The sequence below is a fragment of the Ambystoma mexicanum genome, chromosome 13 (assembly GCF_040938575.1).
Source record: "Ambystoma mexicanum isolate Mex_15411 chromosome 13, UKY_AmexF1_1, whole genome shotgun sequence".
Taxonomy (NCBI): domain Eukaryota; kingdom Metazoa; phylum Chordata; class Amphibia; order Caudata; family Ambystomatidae; genus Ambystoma; species Ambystoma mexicanum.
The window spans coordinates 757427562-757447548 of NC_090938.1; the positions used below are offsets into that span (position 1 = coordinate 757427562).

The 19987-nt window shown below is 48.1% G+C and overlaps 1 protein-coding gene across 8 annotated transcripts in view; it reads left to right on the forward strand.

The window, feature by feature from the left end:
* The window catches only part of PRRC2A (proline rich coiled-coil 2A), a 2343739-nt gene that overhangs the window by 1488580 nt on the left and 835172 nt on the right, over window positions 1-19987 (forward strand). For all 8 annotated transcript variants that reach the window (XM_069635075.1, XM_069635076.1, XM_069635077.1 and 5 more), the window contains exon 18: window positions 3113-3237. In XM_069635075.1, the coding sequence (XP_069491176.1) occupies window positions 3113-3237 (125 nt within the window). The remainder of the gene's footprint in view (window positions 1-3112; window positions 3238-19987) is intronic.

A 19987-nucleotide genomic window follows, 5' to 3' on the forward strand; every position in this document is an offset into this window, starting at 1 on the left:
GTACTTCAGTTCGCCTAGACTTTTGCTAACTTACCATTGGCTGGCCTTGCTCCCTGAATGACTCTTCTCTTTTCTGCTTAGGTGTTGTGTCTTTCTTCCAGGAAGGGGGTTAACTAACTTTGCATTGGGGGTTACCAAAAGTACTTGCCTGCTTCAGAATATTTGTGTAATCTCGTGTTTTGTTCTAATAACCTTTTTCCTTTGGCATTTTCCTAAATCTGATTCTAAATGCAACAGTGATATATTAATGTCCCCAGCACCCTAACTATTGAAGTCCACTGCGGGTGTAGATAGTGTCTGTGGGCCATCCCAAATGGGTACTTGCTGATTTAGAAATATTAAGAGTGTGTATTTTTTAATCGTATTTGAGTGTTACTGTTGCATTGCCCCTTCTGAAGAAGGCTTATTATAACTGACTGATAAATAAATAATTGTTTAATCAAGAAGCTTTGTGTGTGTATGAGTTTATTTGAATACCTGTCACTGTGAATATCTGTGTAACTCCCCTACAGCTCACATTGACCGCTCTTGAGATAAGCCTGGCTGCTCAACACGCTGCCAACCTGTGTATTTCAGACTTCTACCAAAGGTTGGGTTCCTATTGCCAGGAGGTCAGGGTTGTTGTAGTGCACCCAAAGGGTACTGCATACAATCTTGCCTAACGCCACATCTCAGAGCAAGGGTTCATGTTGGAGAATTCCTGTAATCCTGGCTTTCATGAAAGGGGTGAAAACACGTAACCCTCCTATTTCCAACCCAACTCCCGGATGGGACTTGTATATTGTTTTCACAAGATTAATGGGACCTCCTTTTGAGCCAATACACAAGGCTAGTCTTAAGCCCCTCACCTACAACACTGCCTTCCTAGTGGCCATTACCTCCATAGGGAGAGTTGGTGAACTGCAGGCCCTCAGTTCAGGACCCATTTGTGACTTTTTACAAAGATAGAATTGAGCAAACACCCATGTTTTGTGCCTAAATTCATATCCAAGTTCCACGTCAATCGAACTTCCTACTTTCTTTAAGAACCCAACTAGCTCAGCTGAAAGCCGCCTCCCTAGACTAGATGTAGGAGACCACTGGTATACTACCTTGAAAAGACGAAACCACTAAAAAAGACCAACCAATTTATTGTCTCTGTGGCAGCTGGTAGAGAACGGGATCCTGTCTCTAAATCATCTTTCCAAATGGATTGTTAAATGCATCACAGTGTTACTCTCTTGGCAACAGTCTTGCGCTTTAAATCTAGAGTTCACTCTATTCTAGGTACTGTTCATACTTTCTCCCAACACTACTGCTTAGATGCACATTCTAAGTCTGATCAGGTGGCACAGGTGGTACTAAGACATCTCTTTGCTATTGTTTCTTCACATATCCCACCACCATCTCCTTGTAGTGCTCGCTAGTCTATGCACAGCATGTGTTTCTAAGCATATTCACAAGCATGAGAAGTCCTGCATTACTCACTATAATCGTATTTCTGATTTTATCTGCTTAAATTCACCTGTGCTCACCCTTCCTCCCCGCTTGGAGTAGAAGGGACATAGGCATCTTATACCATCTTCTGTACTCATACTTTCTGTAAGGCTCCCTCACGGCAGAAGAAAAGCACAACGTTAGTCATGCCCATGCCCATGTCGATGTCCCTTTTTTTTCAATCTTGGAAAGAAAGATCCAATTCTCAGCGATTGCCACTAGATGTTGGATTATATGCACAGCATGTGAATATAAGCAGATGCAATCATCAGAAATACGATTACAGTGAATAATGTATGTCTTTTCTAAGCTGAATTGTCATTCTGGGTGGACACATTGGGACCCCCGACATCACACACTCCTGAGACCACTGAATATTCCTGTTTACCATAAGTAGGGTAGCCTCCTAAAATCTGCCCACGGGTTGATTTTTGAAATCCATCACATGACCAACCAATCAGTGGAGACACCATATTCAGATTTTGCAGGTCCCTTCCTGCACAGACTGCATATGTGGATTAATTTCACAATCCAGTTTGCAACTGGTCCTCTCTGGTCATTGCCACTGCTGCGACACTAAGGAAGACAATTGTGACTGCATGTCAAAAGTCTTAACCAATTCTGTCATGTTAAAATGGACTTCTCAAATCTGGCCTGATGGACAGATGTTTGCAGGCCACCCTAGTTACAGTGAACAGGGGAACTTTGAGCGGTTAGCCAAAACCAGTCAAAGTAAACATAGAGAGTAGTCAAAGTGAGGGGTCTGCAACCTTTGGCTCCCAGATGTGTTTGGACTACCATTTCCATCCGGCCTGTACAGCATAGTCAATGTCAGGAGATCATGGGAATGGTAGTCCAAACACATCTGGGAGCCAAAGGTTGCAGACCCCTGGACCGTCCACACAGTGATGCATGCAATACGTCAATTTAGACTGGTAAGAAGAAAAATGAAAATACTCTATAGGCCCACACACACACTAGAAAAATTAATCAAGCAGGTGGTAAAATCACACAATACACAATTACCAAACATATACAGTCGGCGTTAGATTTTTAGGAATACATAAAATAACTTCGAAAACTAAGGCTTCACATCCCTGTAAAAAGTCAGGACAAGCAAGCAAAATGTGTGGGGGTCCATAGAATGCAGAAGGAAAGTTGCTCAAAGGGAAATATCTGACATCTGACATGAACAGTGTCTGGCTACAGGACTTGGAGCTTAATTCTATAGGCATTTAACGATAGGCGCATCCATGGGAACACAACAATCTACCCCCCAGAATTGGGAAAAGGCTGCCTCTAACCCAGTGTAGCCCCCATGCGAACTCTAAGGCTATAAAACTAGTGAAAACTATATATGGCATCATATTATCCTGATGAATTTGGGGTCCTTTTTAGATGTGTGTTAGTCCTCTAACTGGGACTGGGCAGTGAATTGTGAACAGGGACAATGTACTAGCGTACCAATGAGACTTTCATTCTTGTTTAAGCTTTGCAGTATTCTGAAAGATTAGTCGGTATACTGAAGATTTCACACTGTCCTAGAGTAGTCTTTCGCGTAGCTTTGTGTCGAATGTGAACTATATAGTTAAATGAACGGTTACTTGCTTATTGTTTCATTGTTGCCTTATTTTAGACTCCTGCTTCTCTAACAAGACCCACACTTTTCGAGAAGCAAACTCAGCTACCGTAGGGGATGGCTTAAGTGGACTTCTGCAAAAGCGACGCGAGAGGCCACGGAGACGTGAGCCAGTGCAGCAGGTGAGAACTTAACATAAAGGTGGGCGCACTTTTGAAAGTAAGTTCTCCAGCATGGGGTGTGGCATGGATTCACATGCTCATGAATATTCCCAGTCAGGCTGGAATCCTCTGTAAAAGGAAAAACAGTTTGTTTTGTTTCTAAACTGTCTTTGTCCTATAAACCAATCACTGAGCTCTGTCATACTGCCCCCAGCCAATGACTGCCTCTACCTAAGCCCCTCCTGGCTGCCATCTTCAGATTTTTACTGCACATTCAAGTGGTGGGAGTCCTTGTGTTTCGCTATTTGAGTTTTTCTGCGTTTTTTTGGGGGTTTTTGATTGAAAAAAATCAATTTTTCGGTCAATCGAGCTCATCTGCTCCATCGATTATCCTTCTGACTAACAGGGATCTGTTTTTCGTCTCTTTTGAGTGCCCCTCAAGGGGTCATTTCGTCAAGTGTTCTTCCTGGAAGCTTCCAGAAGTTCTTCAGGCCTACACCGCGTGGATCATGTCGGAGGAGGAGGACGGTGCTTTCCTTTTTAAGCTGTGCTCCAACTGCGGTTTATGAATGTGTACATGGACGACAAACATTCCCAGTGTCTGTAATGCCTGCACCTGATGCATAAGGAAGATGATTGTGGGATTTGCTGTGGCTCGACAAAGCGCACGATGAATGATCGACCCAAACGGTTTGAGTCGTGGCTGCAGGCCACAACCTGTGCCCTGGGTGGTACCCACGGTCATGGCTCTCTTGGATCCGGCAAACCTGAGTGGGCTTCTAAGTCCAGGGCCAAGCACCACGAATCCACTTCCGTCGGGGTCGCTGCTGCTGCTTGTCCTGCGACGGTCATCCCATCTGCATCGATTCCAGTCGCCACTCTGGTTGTTCGTCCAAGATTAAGTCCGCTACCCCCGGGAAGCTGAGGAAGATTCCGGAGAAGGCCACCCAAGTTATGGTGTCCGGCCTACACACAGCAGAGAAGGTCAAAGTAGACGACGGGTTCGCCCCGACCCCGAAGAAGGCCAAATAGAACAAGGTGTCCGAACCAGGCATGAAGGAGAATGCCAAACAAGACAAGGGATCCAGCCTTTCCATGAAGGCCCAAGTGCACCTGGCAAAATCGTCACCCTCCATCAATTTGGAGGTGGGGGCCACTCTCGAAGGGCATGGAGGCGAAACCCGGCCCTTTGTACCCCGATGCCGGCCAGGGTGTCTTTCTACCAGGAGGGAGGCTTCGGGCAAGCCAGTTCTGAATAGCCGGACCTGAGCCCGAGACCGACCCCTCAGCACCCGAAGAAGGGGGGGGGGGGTTTAGCAGAATCTTGTGCAGTGCCCTTAGGGACCACTACACACATTACCACAAGTGGTAATACAAGTTCACCTTTGGTACAAGCCTGTACTACACTGTTAAAGTGGTAGCAGTGGTGGAGCAGCCAGACTTATCTCAAGAGTAAATGAGCAGTAGTAGAGATTACACAAAGGACCACAATTACTGTGACTCAAGCAAACACTGACTCAAGGTTTCAGGTAAAAAAATGGAAGTACATTTATTTTTAAACCATCTGTTCACATTACACTTCTATAAATTCAAAACCACATGTAAAATACACTACACAACCAATTCCACTTGTTCCAGTAATTCAAGGTAAGTACATTAGGACATGACAGACCGGTGTTGCGATACTAACACTTACCCGTGTAGAAATGCTCACGAAGTTAAAACACACTTTGTACTTAGAATTTCAAACAAGGGGGAAAAGGTGAATAAAAATAATAGGCAATACTTTTTCAAGGCAGGGAGACTCGAGGACTTATTCAAAGATGCAGATCAAAGTCAATAGGCCTGCGCCAGTGTCAATAGAACAGATGCTCAGTTGCCGAGGATCACACATTGAACAGTTCGAGATTCAAGATGCCAAGAATTCGTAAAGATTGTCAAATGAAAGGAAATGTTTTAAGAGGGGGGGAAGAAAGAACAAATCTTTGTGGAGGAAAAGGGTTCACCCCGATTCCGGCTGGTCAAACAGAGAGAATGACCATGTTATTCTGTTGGAGAAAAGCTGTTGCCACGGCGGTTGTTCCTGCAGACTCACGGTTCCTGTGGCTTCAGTCGTGGGGACTTCTGGCGCGATCTGCACTACCCAGGGATGAGGCCAGCAGCAGCGAAAAAGACAACGATGAATAAAAGGTGTGCGCCTTTAAATCAGGAGAGGACTCTTTCGATGGCTATCCGGACCACTACAGCACAGCAGTGATTTCGACCCAGGAGAGGATTCTCTGAAGAAAAGACGAGCTGGTTGATCCCACCTTGCTCAAGGGAAGAAGACTCCGGACTTGATCTTCTCTTATTCGTTGAAGGGGTAGATAGCTCAGGCCTGCAGAAGGGCTTCACTGGGACTCGGGGTTGCAGCAGCCATCTTCGTCTGCGTGTCTCTTCGGTTCCTTGTAGTTCCAGAGGCGACTATGCCTTCTAGCTCAAGAGTCCTGCCTTTTATGCCAAAATCCCCCATTCACACAGCCAGGCTGTCAATCGGCGAACAAAGAAGGCAAACCTGGTTTGCTGCACAAAGAAAGACCCAAGAAGGATGTTAACAAAAAGAAATGGCAGTTAAACCCAACCAGAGCCGAAATAAAAAGTATTTGGGCTAGCGTGTTTAAAGTTTGATGCTACTAAAATAGCCTAAAACAATAGCACGTTCCGTAACCTAATCGTGGTAGGAAAATTAGGGTAGGTACCACTGCCACCAGCCAAATCTTAATGTTAAGGGAGCGAAAGAATGCTCCAAGAGGTACAGATAAAAAGGGCTAAGAATTAACCCTTTCCAATAATCCATGTAAGATGGGGTGAACTGGATCTGTGGTTAAATGACTATGTAAAGTTAATGGCAACTTTACCCTTTTCTGGGGGACCGTAGTCAGCCCCAGAAATTGAGTCGGTGGGAAGTCTAAAAGACAACCCTGAGTCACTGCACTGAAGGTGCTGTGTAACACACAAGAGTGGGGCTAATGAAGTGGTGTACTCCAGAGTCCACAATCACAAAAACAGATGAAATACACATGGCAAAACACAGGTAAGAGTGGGGGAAAAGCTCACACTCTTACCCAGTGGAAAAAATAAACTCCAGAAATCCAGAAAAGCTGCTGAGGGACTCACTAGGTAAGGGAAATTAGCCATAGAATGATAATTTTCCCTAACAGGGGGGGAGAGACATCCAAGGAATGGACACTTCTTCGGCTGAGCAAGATGAGATCTTTTCCGTCCACACTGTCCAGGAGAATGACGACAAGGGGAACATCAGGGAATCATCCCACGACGGTGGTGACGACGACAGGATTACAGTCTGGAGACAACGAAGGCCCTGCGCCCAGCACGCCTACCCCCCAGGAACCGCCAAAAGATCTTTCACTGGAATTCCTTTTGACCCTCCACACGCTGGTGTCGGAGATACAGAGGAGGATGCCGATGACCCCTCTGCCTGCTCCACCCACAGGCCAAGTTCCAGCCTCCCCGTTGACACCGGGGGAACTGCCGGATAAGAACAGGAGGCACCTACGCCTCCATGCCACCCATTGCCCCCCTCTTCCCCAAGGGAGACTGAGTCGGACACAGTGACAACGGTCACGGATGACGACGGCGGGATGGGGGAACCGCCCTTCTCCTCCGTCCAGGGCCCCTCTGCAAAGTAGGATCCTTCCATGCAATGATCACCCGAGCATCGGAGCTTTTTCAGCCCACCCCGGAGGAAAAGGAGTAAAGCTTCTTATATCAGCGCCGGTGGGCAAAGATTAAGACCATTCTTTCGGTCCCACTCCTGGACGATGTTTGGGATGAAGGGTTGACTCCGATGAAGACCTCGACAGCCCCAGCAAAGAAAGACCGGCTAGAGGAAAAAGTACAAGGTGTCTGACTCTGCACCAAAGTGCTTGCGGTCTCAACTATCGCCTAGACTCAGTGGCCTCGGTGGCCGCCACGAAGAAATCGTAGTTTGAAGTCGTCTTTTTCCACCCCTCCAGACAGCGAGGCGAAGACATTGTATTCTATGGGTAGAAAGGTTATCTTCTCGGCGTCGACGACAGTCAAGGCTGCCAATGCCCTCGCCATTTTGTCCAGATACGACCGGGAGCTGTGGTTTAAGTTGGCGCCGCTGTTGGACTTCCTCCCCGATGACAAGCGGGTAAAGGCTTTGGAGATCCTTCAAGAGGGCGAGGTGACTTCGGACCATGCAATCATGGTGTCTCTGGACATTGCGGACACAGGTTTTCGCCAGATGAGAAATGGCGTCTGCCTTTGCCGTTGTGGCTGGCTCAAGGCCACCAACTTTAGACTGGAGGTCCAGACAAGGGTTTTGGACATGCACTTTGATGGGGGAAGGCTGTGGATGAATCCCTCCAGGCCATCTGGATGGACAGACGGCACATGCCTTAGGCACACTACGACGACAGTCCTTTCGTTCCTCAGCAGGGAAGTCTATCCATGCTTCGAAGGGGTTCGGCGGGGGCTGTTCCCGTTACCGCTGCACACCCGCTCCTCGAAACAGGAAGCCAACAGGGGTAGCTCCAAGGCCTTTGGGGGCAGACGCCACCATTGTCGGGGACCGCAAAGCGGCCCGTCCACCTTCAAGCAGGATTGAACTGGCCAGGACGTCGGGCCCCCACCCGTGCACCCTTGTTGGAGGCCGGCTGGCAAACTTAGTTAGCGTTTGGGAGACCATCAGATGGGTGCTGGATGCTCTCGCCCACGGACACACCTTGGAGTTTCAACAAGTGTCCACAAATACCATCAGTGACCCATCCGGAAAACCACATCCCTCAGCTGCTGCTGGATGTTCGGGGCATGTTACGAAAAGGGGCGATGGAGCTGGTTCCACAGCGACTCTGGGGCTTCGCAGTATACTCAAGGTACTTTCTCATAAGAAAGAAGACCAGGGGCTGGAGGCCCATTCTCGACCTACGACGGCTCAACAAGTACATAAAGTCCCAGAAGTTAAGGGTGGTCACGCTGCAGCACATGCTCGGCCAGCTGGAGGAGGAAGACTTGTCGTTGTTGGCTCTAGAGGACGTGTACTTTCAGGTCCCCATACACAAAGGACACTGCAAGTTTCTGTGCTTCGTCATGAAAGGGAAGCATTACAAGTTCAAGGCTCACCCTTTCAGACTGGAGTCAGCGCCCCGAGTCTTCACCACGAGCCTGGCTCCGGTGACGGCCCATCTACGACTGCAAGGGATCCACGTGTACCCTTACCTGGACGACTGCCTCATCCGGGCCAGATCAAGGGACATCGCCGTCGACCACATGGCGAAGACTGTCCATGTGCTGACAGAACTGGGGTTCTTGGTGAATTATGCAGTGTCCTGCTTGACTCCATAGCAGGACACACTGTTCCTGGGATCCAGGATCGACACGGTGTCCCGCCTGGCCTCACTGTCGGAGGAAAGGATATCAGCCATTTTGGGCAAAGTGCAACGGCTGTTGGCACTAAGGGTCGCCACAGTGAGGACCATCAAGTCTCTGCTCGGCATGATGTTGCCATGCATATACCTGATCCGGCTCTACAGGTTGCAGATTCGCCCTCTACAGAAATTCCTCAATGCCTGTTGGTCCAAGTGTCTGGACGCATAAAGTACAAGATTGTGCTCGACTAGGAGTCCCTTCTAGCGATAAGGTGGAGGGGGGGGGGGGTCGTATGCTCCAATATCGCCGGAGGCATGGATTTCCATAGCCCCCTGTGCCAGGAGACGGTCACGACGGACGCTTCCCTGGAAGGATGGGGAGCCCACACCGGACGTCTTCATGCCAGAGGCCTGTGGATACCAGAGGAGAAGGCGCTACACATAAACGTTCGGGAACTATGGGCAGTGTTTTGGGCCCTCAAGTTGTTTCTGCCATCGCTCAGGGGCAAAGTGGTGAGGGTCTTCATGGACAACACCCACCATTTTTTACATCTAGAAACAGGAGGGCACCAGATCCCCAGCGCTCTTCGAAGAGGCGCAGGACATATGGCACTGGGCTGTCACCCAGGTGGTGATCCCCATTCCGTTTCACCCGGCCGGTGTAAAGAACAGTCGCTGACACTCAGCAGGGACCTGCGCTCTTGACACGAGTGGGAGCTTTGGCAGGGCCAAGTGGACAACCTTTTCCTCAAATGGAACAGTCCCCAGATTGATCTATTTGCGACAAACACCAAGTTCCAGAGGTTTGCCAGCAGATTCCCCCAGCCGGGGAGCATGGGGGATGCATTCTCATTCCCTCTTGGAAGGCTTGTTTCTGTATGCATTCCCTCTGTTGCCGTTACTTCCTCTAGTCATCAATCAACTCAGACGGTACTGGTGCAGGATGCTCCTCGTCCCACCAGCGTGGCCGAGACAGACCTGTACCTGGACCTACTCAGCATGTCAGCGTCCCCTCCGGTCAAGCTGCCAGTGGTCGTGGATCTTCTCGCCAGGGGAAGGAGGTACAATTCTGCACCACAACCTGGGGTCTCTGAACCTGAAGCCCTGGCTCCTGCAGCGTTAGAGTTTGGTGCTACAATCTTCCAGCGGACTGCAATGAGATCCTCGCCAATGCCAGGGCATCATCTACTTTAAAATGCAGCGGACACAAATGGAAGTGCTTTGCAATTTGGTGCCATTCGCAGAAGATCAACCCTCTGAGGGTCACGGCCCTTCAAGTACTTCTGGATTTACTGTCATTGGCTGAATCAGCGTTGGCTCACGCCTCCATCAAGGTTCATCTGGCAGCTATCTCTAGCTACACCCAATCTCCGGGAATGTCTTCACTGTGGTCGCACCATCTAGTTAAGGAATTCATCAAGGGACTGTTCCGCTCGTTCCTGCCGGTGAAGGCTCCGGCGTGGAAACTCAATGTGGCGATGACTCGTGGCCATCACCTCTGCACGACGAGTAGGTGAGATCCAGGCCCCGTCAGGCAAGCAGCCTTACTTGACTTTTCACGAGACGAGGGTGGTGCATGCGGATGCACCCCTCCTTCATGCCCAAGGTTCCGTCGGAATTTCATCTCAACGCGCCCTTGGTGTTACCTGTGTTTTTTCCGACGCCTTCGTCGCCGGCTGACAGGACTTTGCCCTCGCTGGATGTGGCTAGAGCGCTGAAGTATGTGGCCTCACAGAGTTTCCGGAAAACTTCTCTGCTTTTTGTGAACTTTAGAACTGTGAACCATGGGAAGGACCTGTCCAAGGCTTCCATTTCCAGGTGGCTCTCAGGCTGTTTCACTCGCTGTCATTGGTTGGCAAACCAACCGTTGCCTGTCTGCCCATTCTACCAGAGCGATCGCTGCTACTACAGCGTTCCTGTCAGGTGTGCCCCTGCTGGAAATCTGCAGGGCTGCTACATGGAGGTCGACTCACACCTTCACAAAATTCTACTGCATCAACAGGGATTCCATGGAGGAGTCCAGAGTCGGCCAAGCAGTACTGTGCAACCTGTTCGCTTGAAGGTGAGCCTGGTGAGGAGGTAAGAGATTGCTTCTGTTGAGCCTTGCCACCTCCCATGGTTGTGCATCTGTGTACTACTATGTATTCTTTATTCATGAGCATGTGAATCCATGCCAGACACCATGCTGGAGAAGGAACAAGTTAATTACCTGTAACTGTTGTTCTCCAGCATGGATCTGGCATGGATTCACATGCAAACCCTCCCCCTTCTTCTCTTGCTCCTACTGCCTCTTTATGTGCTACCAAATCTGAAGATGACTGCCAGAGGAGGAGCTTAGTTAGAGGGCAGTCATTGGCTGTGGGTAGTATGACCCAGAGCTCAGTGATTCTTTTATAGGAGAAAGACAGTTTAGAAACTAAAACTGTTTTTTCTGTTACCGAGGATTCCCAGCCTGACAGGGAATATAGATGAGCATGTGAATCCATGCCAGACCCATGCTGGTGCAGTTACAGTTAAGTAACTTGTTCCTTACATGATGCCTATGTTTTTTTTTAATTGAATCTTTTTTAATTGAATCTGCAATTTGTGATTATTCCTAGGTAGAATTGTTTACTTTGTTTTCACCCTACAGAATGCCACAGTAAATTCCAATTTCTAACGAAAGGATGTGTCTTTCTTCCAATGTTAACCAGGATCCTAGATGTTAAGAGCTTAGATTTTTGATAACTTGTGAGTCTAATTTAAGTCTAACTTTCTAAATATCTTTGTGATTTTTCTCAAGCCCTTTTGTTTAAAGTAAATTCCGTTATGCACAAGCGTTTTCTGTAGTCCTCCAATCTAGTAGTAGATCCGAAACCACCTTTAGGTTATTTTTTTTCTTAAACAGAAAATATTTGGCAGCCGCTTCTGCCTTGTCAGACAACAGCCTAGAACGTTTGTTTGAAAGCCACAATGCCATCTTGAATTCATTTTGGTTTGAGGATCAGTAACACTGAAGGAAGAGCTAGACGACTTTGAGACAGCAGAGAGCAGTCATGGGGTGTGTGCAGTTTATCTGAATACCTTTTTGAGAGGTTCAGAGCAGCCTGTCTGTAGTGTCTATGCAGGGATTTCCACAGTTAGTTCAATATGTTGCATGTGGCAGCACAGTTTGGCTTCTCACTTGCGGAGGAGGAAGCTGGTATAAATCCATATAACAAGCACCAAGTAAGATTGTCAAAGCAGGGTGTACTGCAAAATATATGCTCCGTTATAAATGGGTTGTTCTTACATAGTCAACTGTACAAGAGGTATGTTCTAAAATACTAATGCGAAGAACAGTAAGTGTCCAGATAAAATAACATTTCTATTTAGTATCCAGTGAAGCCTTGTTAGAATCCTTGCACCCGCAGCTCCTGGGCACCTCTTATTGTTACCAACGGCAGGAAACCCAACCTCCAGCAACCCCCTGCCCCCAATTGACCCATCGTGTCAATGGGGAAAATGTGAGTCAGAGGGTTAAGTAAACACAAATAATTTGTCTTCCCCCCTGTGTTGGACTGGATTTCTAAACTCTGGCCTGGTGGACAGATATTTAGGAGACCAACCTAGTTATAGTGAACAGGCTAACTCTAGGAACTTAGTCAACCCAAAGGTAGCATGGAGAGTGGTCAAAGCGGAGTCTCAGGAGAGGCGAGTGTGGGAAGGGGTCCACAAAATGAGCAATCGAGGATTACACTTGGGTCAGTAGAAAAATACTCTTACTGGCCAAAAACACACTGAAGAATGAGTAATAACAGGTAACAATATCACACAATACTCAATAATATAACCCATATTTGTGGGACTTGTGAATCTGCTTACATCACAGTGGAAGTTGCAGAGAATTTCATTATTAGTTTTCGACACTCGAAAAGGGATGTCGACTGGGCGTGTCAGTAATACTATCCCTAGTGTGATGTTCACTGTACCTATGGTCCTTCACACGTCTAGGTCCCTCGTTGGTTTTTTCCGCCATCGTAGTCCGAAGCAAGTTGCAAAGCTTCCTTCTGGCTAACGCCTTTTATTATCCAAGTTTAATTGTAGACGTTCTCTTTTTTGATTGCCGTCGCCACCGCAAGATCTTCAGTGGCTTTCGAGGACAGAATCTTCGTCTACTGCATTCATCGTCTCGACTGACTTTGACTGCGGCTCACCTGGCCTTGGCTGTTCACAGTAGGGAGAGTGGGTAGAGGTCTTAACTTTTCTTCTCTTTACAGAATGCCCAATCTTTCGCCCTCTCTTGCTTTCCATCGCTGTGCTGCCATCACCCCGTATCATGGAAAATAGAACTTTTAAATGTCCTTCATGCAACAGGAAGTATCCTTGGAAAGACGCACACAAGGTGTGTAATCACTGTCTTCCTAGAGACCACGCCGAAAAACTCTGCAAATCCTGCAAGTTGTTTCGGCCTAAAACCTTAAAGGACCATAAAACAAACCCTGCTTGGCACACCACACCATGCAGGCCGAAGCCACCATTGACGTGGAGGAAGCTTCCATCGATGGCAGCATTGGTGTACCAAGTGAAGCAGAGGGCGATTGGGACTCAAGAGATTCCCGCATTCAAGCCCCTCATGCCATTAAGGAGACCAGCGGTCCTGTTACGGTGACTACACCCGGCTTCTCAGGCTCTCGCACTCCATGCCACACCAAACACATCCCACGGCCAACAGTCGACCGCGTCGTCCACCGTTAAAGCCCACAGTGTTAAAGGGAAGGTCCTCCAAATCATCCGTGACCTCTGGGCCATTGTGCTCACCGGATGACATGCCCCCAAAACAGACGTCCGAGTCCGTTTCTGACCCTGCGTCTAAAACAAACCACCTTTCGGGCGCTGAAGGACGTGCATCCAAAAACGCTTGGACTGCATGGTAGGCAAGATTGAATGCATTACACTTTGGGAGACTACACCAACCTTGTCCACCTGCCAATAGGTAACCCAACCTTTATTATAAGTGTGTACTACACTGGTAAGAGTCTTTCAGGGAGCCAGGATAGCCAGTGTTAGTTGAGCAAAAGTCTAGGTGAGCTGAAGCACTTCTTGCAGGTAGATAAAAGGTATTGCACAATGTTTTAGAAGTTTTTGTATAAAAATGAAATCGCTGTAGGGCCACAAGCTGGCAGGCTTGTCAGGGGCAAAGCTGCAAGCAACTATGCAAGGGCAACCAAGACAAGTCTCAACTGAGAACTAGCAAGGCTACACGACAAGAGGTAAGTCCCCTTAGTTTTTCAGTACCTTTTGGTTATAAGAAATTGGTTCCAGCTGGCTTTTGTTCCTGTGTAAGTGCAGATCCTGTTGTTCCTGGGCCTCAGTCGTGGGGACAAGCGGGAGGACATCTGGGTACTCCTGCACTATGAATTGAAGGTTGGCGGCAGCTATGGGCAAACTTCAGATCAGCTGCCCTTCGCGGTTTCAACTCCTCCCCACTCTCACAAATAGCACCACTGTGATTCTTGGATACCACTTCACTTTCCTCACATCTGGGGTCCAGTACTCTCTTGAGGTGGCTCAGGCTTGCTCAGTCCTGCTTCATGGGAGTCCGGAGGATCTTCCTGGAGCTCGGGTCCGACTTAAAGACCCTCACTCGATTCTGGTGGTGTTCTTCCTGGCACGCATTTCCTGCAGCAGCAGTGGAAGTACAGCCAGCTCCGAGAGGATTTCCAGATGAGCTCCTCTTGGGGTTGATTGGTCCCCCCAACCCAAGGAGAGAAGTTGTCCTTGCAGTGCTTCTCTAGTCGAGGCGAATTCGGAGCTTCAGCACTGCAGCAGGCAAACCAACGGTCCAGGAGTTGCAGCAGGGATCTCTTCCAAGTTCTTTTTCAGATTCCTTCCTGCAGTGGTCGACTCTGCCTTCCAAGCCAAAAAGCCTCATCTTTTATGCAGGTTTCTCTTTCATTCGCAGACTAGCTGTCCATCACGGAGCAGGGTGGCTGTCCTTGTCGGACAGCAAGCTGGCCAATCACCCTTTGGATGCATTCCTGTAACCAAAAGGATTAAGCACAGGGAGTTTCGGGCACCTCCCTCAATTCCTGCCCCTGACAGACCTACTGGAGCCAGAGGCTGGTTTCACTTGGGAATCCTGCCAAAGACACAACGGACAAAGAGATCAAACATGGTTTGGCACGCAGAGTAAATCTCAAGAAGGACCTTTCTAACAAGAAATGTCCAAAAAAGACGACCTGGGATATTTTGACAAAATGGGCACCCATGGGTGCCTTACTGCAGCTGCGAGCGCAGCCCACGGTAAAAACACACAATGGTAGTACAAAGTAAACCACTGTCACAGCCATTCAGTGAGGAAAGGGTAACACAAACATGTTAAATGAGAAGCTAGACAAAGGGGATACAAAGTAACCCTTCCAGCACCCTATTGTAAGATAGTGTGTGCTGGGTCTAGAAAGTTACAAATGTATGTAAAGTAATTTTCACTTTACTGCTCTGAGAAACAGTAATTTATCACAGAGAAGCTATTTAAACCTTGGGGAAATCTAGAAGACTTCCCTGTGTCACTGCACTGAAGCTGCTGCGATACAATGTAAAAGATGCCTATGGAGTTTCAGACTCCACAACCAAAAGAAACTGTGTACAAAATCACATTAAAACACATGAGAGAGTGGAAAAAAGGGTCTTGTTCTCTCCAGGTTAACAAAATCAAGTCCTTGAAATCCAGCAAAGTTGCTGTGTTTCTCTAAGGTAGAGGGAATTACAACATTTCTGAGAATTCTCGCTAACAGGCAGGGCTGGCGCATGCCTCCATTAAAGTGCATCTGGCGGCTATCTTCCGCTACACCAGATCTCCGGGATGGTCTTCTTTGGTCACACCGTCTTGTGAAGGAGTTAAATGACTATTCCAATCATTCCTGCCTGAGAAGTCACCTGGCGTGGGAACTCAACGTGGTGCTGACTAGGATAATGGGGGGGCCCCCCCTTTGAACGTATGCATCATGCTCACCTCATGTTCCTTTCTTGGAAGACTGCTTTTCTCGTGGGCATCACCTCTGCCAGGATAATAAGTGAGATCCTGTCCTGCAAACAGCCCTTTTAGACTTTCCAGGAGTCAAGGGTGGTGCTACTGACACACCCCTCCTTCATGCCCAAGGTTCCATCGGAATTTCATCTCAACAAACCCTTGCTGTTGCCTGTGTTTTTTCCGACTCCTTCGGTGCCGGCTGTAAAGACCTTGCACTCGCTGGATGTGGCTCGAGCTCTGAAGTTTTATGTGACCCGCACAAAGAGTTTCCGGAAGACTTCTCAGCTTTTTCTGAAATTTGGTCCTGTGAACCATGGGAAGGCCTTGTCCAAGGCTTCCATTTCCTGGTGGCTCTCCGGCTCCATCACTCACTGTAACCGGTTGGCAAACCGACAGCTGACTGGCCGTCGGAGAGCCCATTCTACCAGAGCGATCGCTGCGACGATTGCGTTACGGTCTGGTGTGCCGCTGCTGGACATTTGCAGGGCTGCTACGTGGAGGTCTAAGCACACCTTCACGAAATTCTGCGTCAACAGGGATTCCAGAGGCGGCTAAGCAATGCTTCGCAACCTGTTCGCTTGAAGGTGAGCATGGTGAGGAGGTAAGAGTAATTGCTTATGTTGAGCCTTGCCATCTCCCTTGGTTGTGTATGCACTTACTGCTATGTATTCTTTATTCATAAGCATGTGAATCCATGCCAGACCCCATGCTGGAGAAGGAACAAGTTATTTATTTGTAACTTTTGTTCTCCAGCATTGGTCGGGCATGGATTCACATGCGAACCCTCCCTCATGCCCTCTACAGCTCTTCTTAGTCATACTGCCACTTTACGTGCTACCAAATCTGAAGATGGCTGTCAGAGGAGGGGCTTGGGGACAGAAGCACACTCGCAGTGCTTGGCCTGATGTTGGCCACCCATCGGTGGGGCGCCCTCAAAGGACTTAGAATCCCACTCAGGTTTCCCGGATCAGGGAGCGGCATGCCCCACGGTACCACCCGGTGCAGGAGCCTTGGCCTGCAGCCACAATTTCAGCCGTTGGTGTCGATTGTTCAAAGTGCGCTTCGAGAAGTCACGACAAATCACAGAATTTTCCTCCTTTTTGTCGGGTGCACGCAATACAGGCACTGAGAATGCTTGCTGTCTTTGCACACATTCCACAAACTGCAGTCGGAGAAAGGCTTGAAGAGGGAAGCGCCATCCTTCTTCTCGTCTGTCATGATCCACGCGGTGTAGCCCTGAAGAATCTTCTAGAAGTCTCCGAGAAGAATAATCGACAAAATCAGCCCTTGAAGGGCGCAGAAAAAAAATCTGAAAAACTGGTCCCCATTAGTCGGAAGGATGATTGATGGAGCACAATGGCTCAGTAGACTGAAAAATTGAATAACTGTCTAAAAGCGAAAAAACGCAGCAAAAGAGTGAAGTACGAGGACCCCCAACACTTGAACGTGTGGTAAAAATGTGAAGATGGCTGCCAGAGGGGCTTAGGTAGAGGGCAGTCATTGGCTGGGGTCAATATGACCCAGAGCTCAGAGATTGGTTTATAGGAGAATGTTTTTTTTCTTTTACCAAGGATTCCCGGCCTGACGGGAATTTTCATGAGCATTTGAATCCGTGCCAGACCCATGCTGAAGAACAGTTGGAGGTAAGTAACTTGTTCCTTCACTGACGCAGACAGACTGTATTTGAACAATTCAAAATGTTTGGTGTTCTTGGTTGTACAGGATGAAGGTGGGCACTATGTCGGTTATTCGTTTTCATTCAATTGTTAATGTTTAGTGATACTAATTCCTTTAACTTTGTCCTGAGGCTGGCTACCAGTTGTAAAAGGTCCTATGGCAGAAGGACCACAAATCAATGAAAAAAGCGAAAATGGAGTGAGTCCACCCTATTAGAACTGGTGCTCTCAGTTGGCCCTAAACCGGGCTGCACACATGAATACTGTGATATCCACCGTACGTTTTTCAAAAATAACAAAAAACAAATGTTCTCAACAGCAAATAGTTTAGATTTTTCTTAGAGGAACTGATTATTCACATTCCATTTAGCTTCTTTTATCGAATATTATTGTTTCATATTCAATGAGGCCAGGCAAATATATTGGTTAAGATTTCATTTACATATGCCAATGCATTTCGGTTCAAAACCTTCTTCAGGGCCGTACATAATATTAATTCAGATAAGCCTAACATATTCTATCCTTGTGAAATTGGATCACATACATACAAACAACCAATTGATAGTTCATAAGATTCATGCAAAAACAGGAAAACACATACCAATTTAGTGTCCATCAATGTGTCCCAAAAGGTAGATATGAAAATAAAAGAAAAACTTCATGTCAGCAATGTTACAAATGTATTCTGTACGATGTAAATACTTCAAAGTAAAAGGGTGTACCTTGCGTTTCAAATGAATCTTCTGCTGTCGGGCGGAACGTTCAGCTGCAGTTAAAGCTCCTGTCAAAACGACGTGAGAGCTGATAAGTACGCAGCAATGTCTTAATGAGCGAGTAATGGTGTCTGTGGCTACTCCACTTGCCATTGAGACTTCGTTTTCTGCTGAGTAAGGTAAACGCATTCTCCGTAGCGCGAATGTTTGCTTGAGTATTTTATGCATTGCCATGGAGACCTGGGCGACGCACTGCAGTCTAGCTGCTGCACGTACGCCTCGGGCCCCACCTACGTGTAATCACGGGTGGGCGGGACAGACCCCATGGCAACATGGTCAGTCTAAAGTGAAACTGGTAGTGTCAACGCCACCGGGTAGCGGTGCTGGGAAATGCTCTCAATCTAATTACTAATCCTATTCAGTGTCCGTAAACAGGAGACAATATATTCTGGAGACACAATTATCGCACCAGTCGGTGCTGGGCAGGATATTGAAGACACAAAACTTATGCTTGATTCAAATTAAATGACAATGGAGATCATTAGCAATAGTACTCCGCAATAATTTTCTGGAGACGCATAATTTACGCACCAGTCGGTGCTACACAGGATGTTAAAGGCAAAAAACGAATTAATACTTTCTTCACATTAGAAGATGAATTAGAAAACTAGCCCTCACAGCGTGGTACCTGAGCAGTAATGCTATGGCACCTAGCCTTTCACATGCTTATCTGGAGATCATACAGGGCACTAGGAGCAAGGCTACCAGGGCCCAGTACAAAAGCAAATGGACCAGATTCTGCCTCTGGGCAGACTCCAAAGAAAACTATCTCATGGCGTGCACCTTGGATGACGTGCTCTCCTTCTCTGCGCCCCTCGCCCACTCTGGCGCCCACACTTACCTCATAGCCATCGGAACTTACAGGAACTCTGAGGAGGGCATCTCCTCCTCCAATACTATGGTCCAGAAATATCTGACTGGACTTGCAAGGCTCTACCCGCCCATCAAGAGGCTGCACCCTGTGTGGGACATTAACATAGTCTTGGGCGCCCTGGCGCACAAACCATTCGAGCCAATGGTGTCCGCGGACATCAGGCTGGTCACCATCAAGACGGCTTTACTAGTCGACCTCACCTCGGCGCGTAGGGTCAGCGAAATCCAGGCGCCGGAACCATATACTAACTTTCACAAGGACAAAGTGGTCCTGCAGACACACCCAGCATTTCTGCCCAAGGTGCCGTTAGCGTTCCACTTGAACGAGGAAATGGTCCCTCCTACGTTTTTTTCTGATACTAAGGACGAAGCACAGAGAGTGCTGCACTGCCTGGATGTAAGGTGTGCCTGAAAGTTTTACCTGGACAGGTCCAAGGGCTTCCGCAAATCGGATGCCCTGTTTGTCACTTTTGGAGGCTCAAGACCAGGCTATCAGGCCTCCAAAGCTTCCATATCCCGCTGGATGGTCTCTGCCATCAAACAAGCGTTTGAGGGCCAGCACAGGGCGTTCCCGGCCAACATGCATGCCCACACAGTTGGGGCCAAGGCAGCGGCCATTGTGTTCCAGCGCCATGTCCCTTGGCAAGTCATAAGCAGGACAGCCTTTTGGGCCACTCCCTCTGCCTTCTGCAAGCATTACTGTTTGTATGCCGGCTCCAGATCCGATGCTGTTTTCAGACAGGCGTTTCTTAAGAACCTATTTGCTTAAGGGGGGGTCTCCTCTCCACCCTGGGGCTACATTCAGTTGTAATCGCCCGTGCAGTATGGAGGAAAGGGGACGGGACATAAGAGTAATTATAAATTGCTCATCATAGTGACTAAAGTACTCTTAGTCCATAGTCCCCTTTCCTCCATATGTCCCACCAACCTCCCCCTTAATAATTCTGGTTGCATTAGGCAATGTTAAATCTATTGTCGATGCGTGAATGAGGACTGAGGTGTAGCGCCGGAGGGCGGAGTCATGGCAGCGCATGCTACCTGGCTGCACCCCTGCTCGCCTCTAAA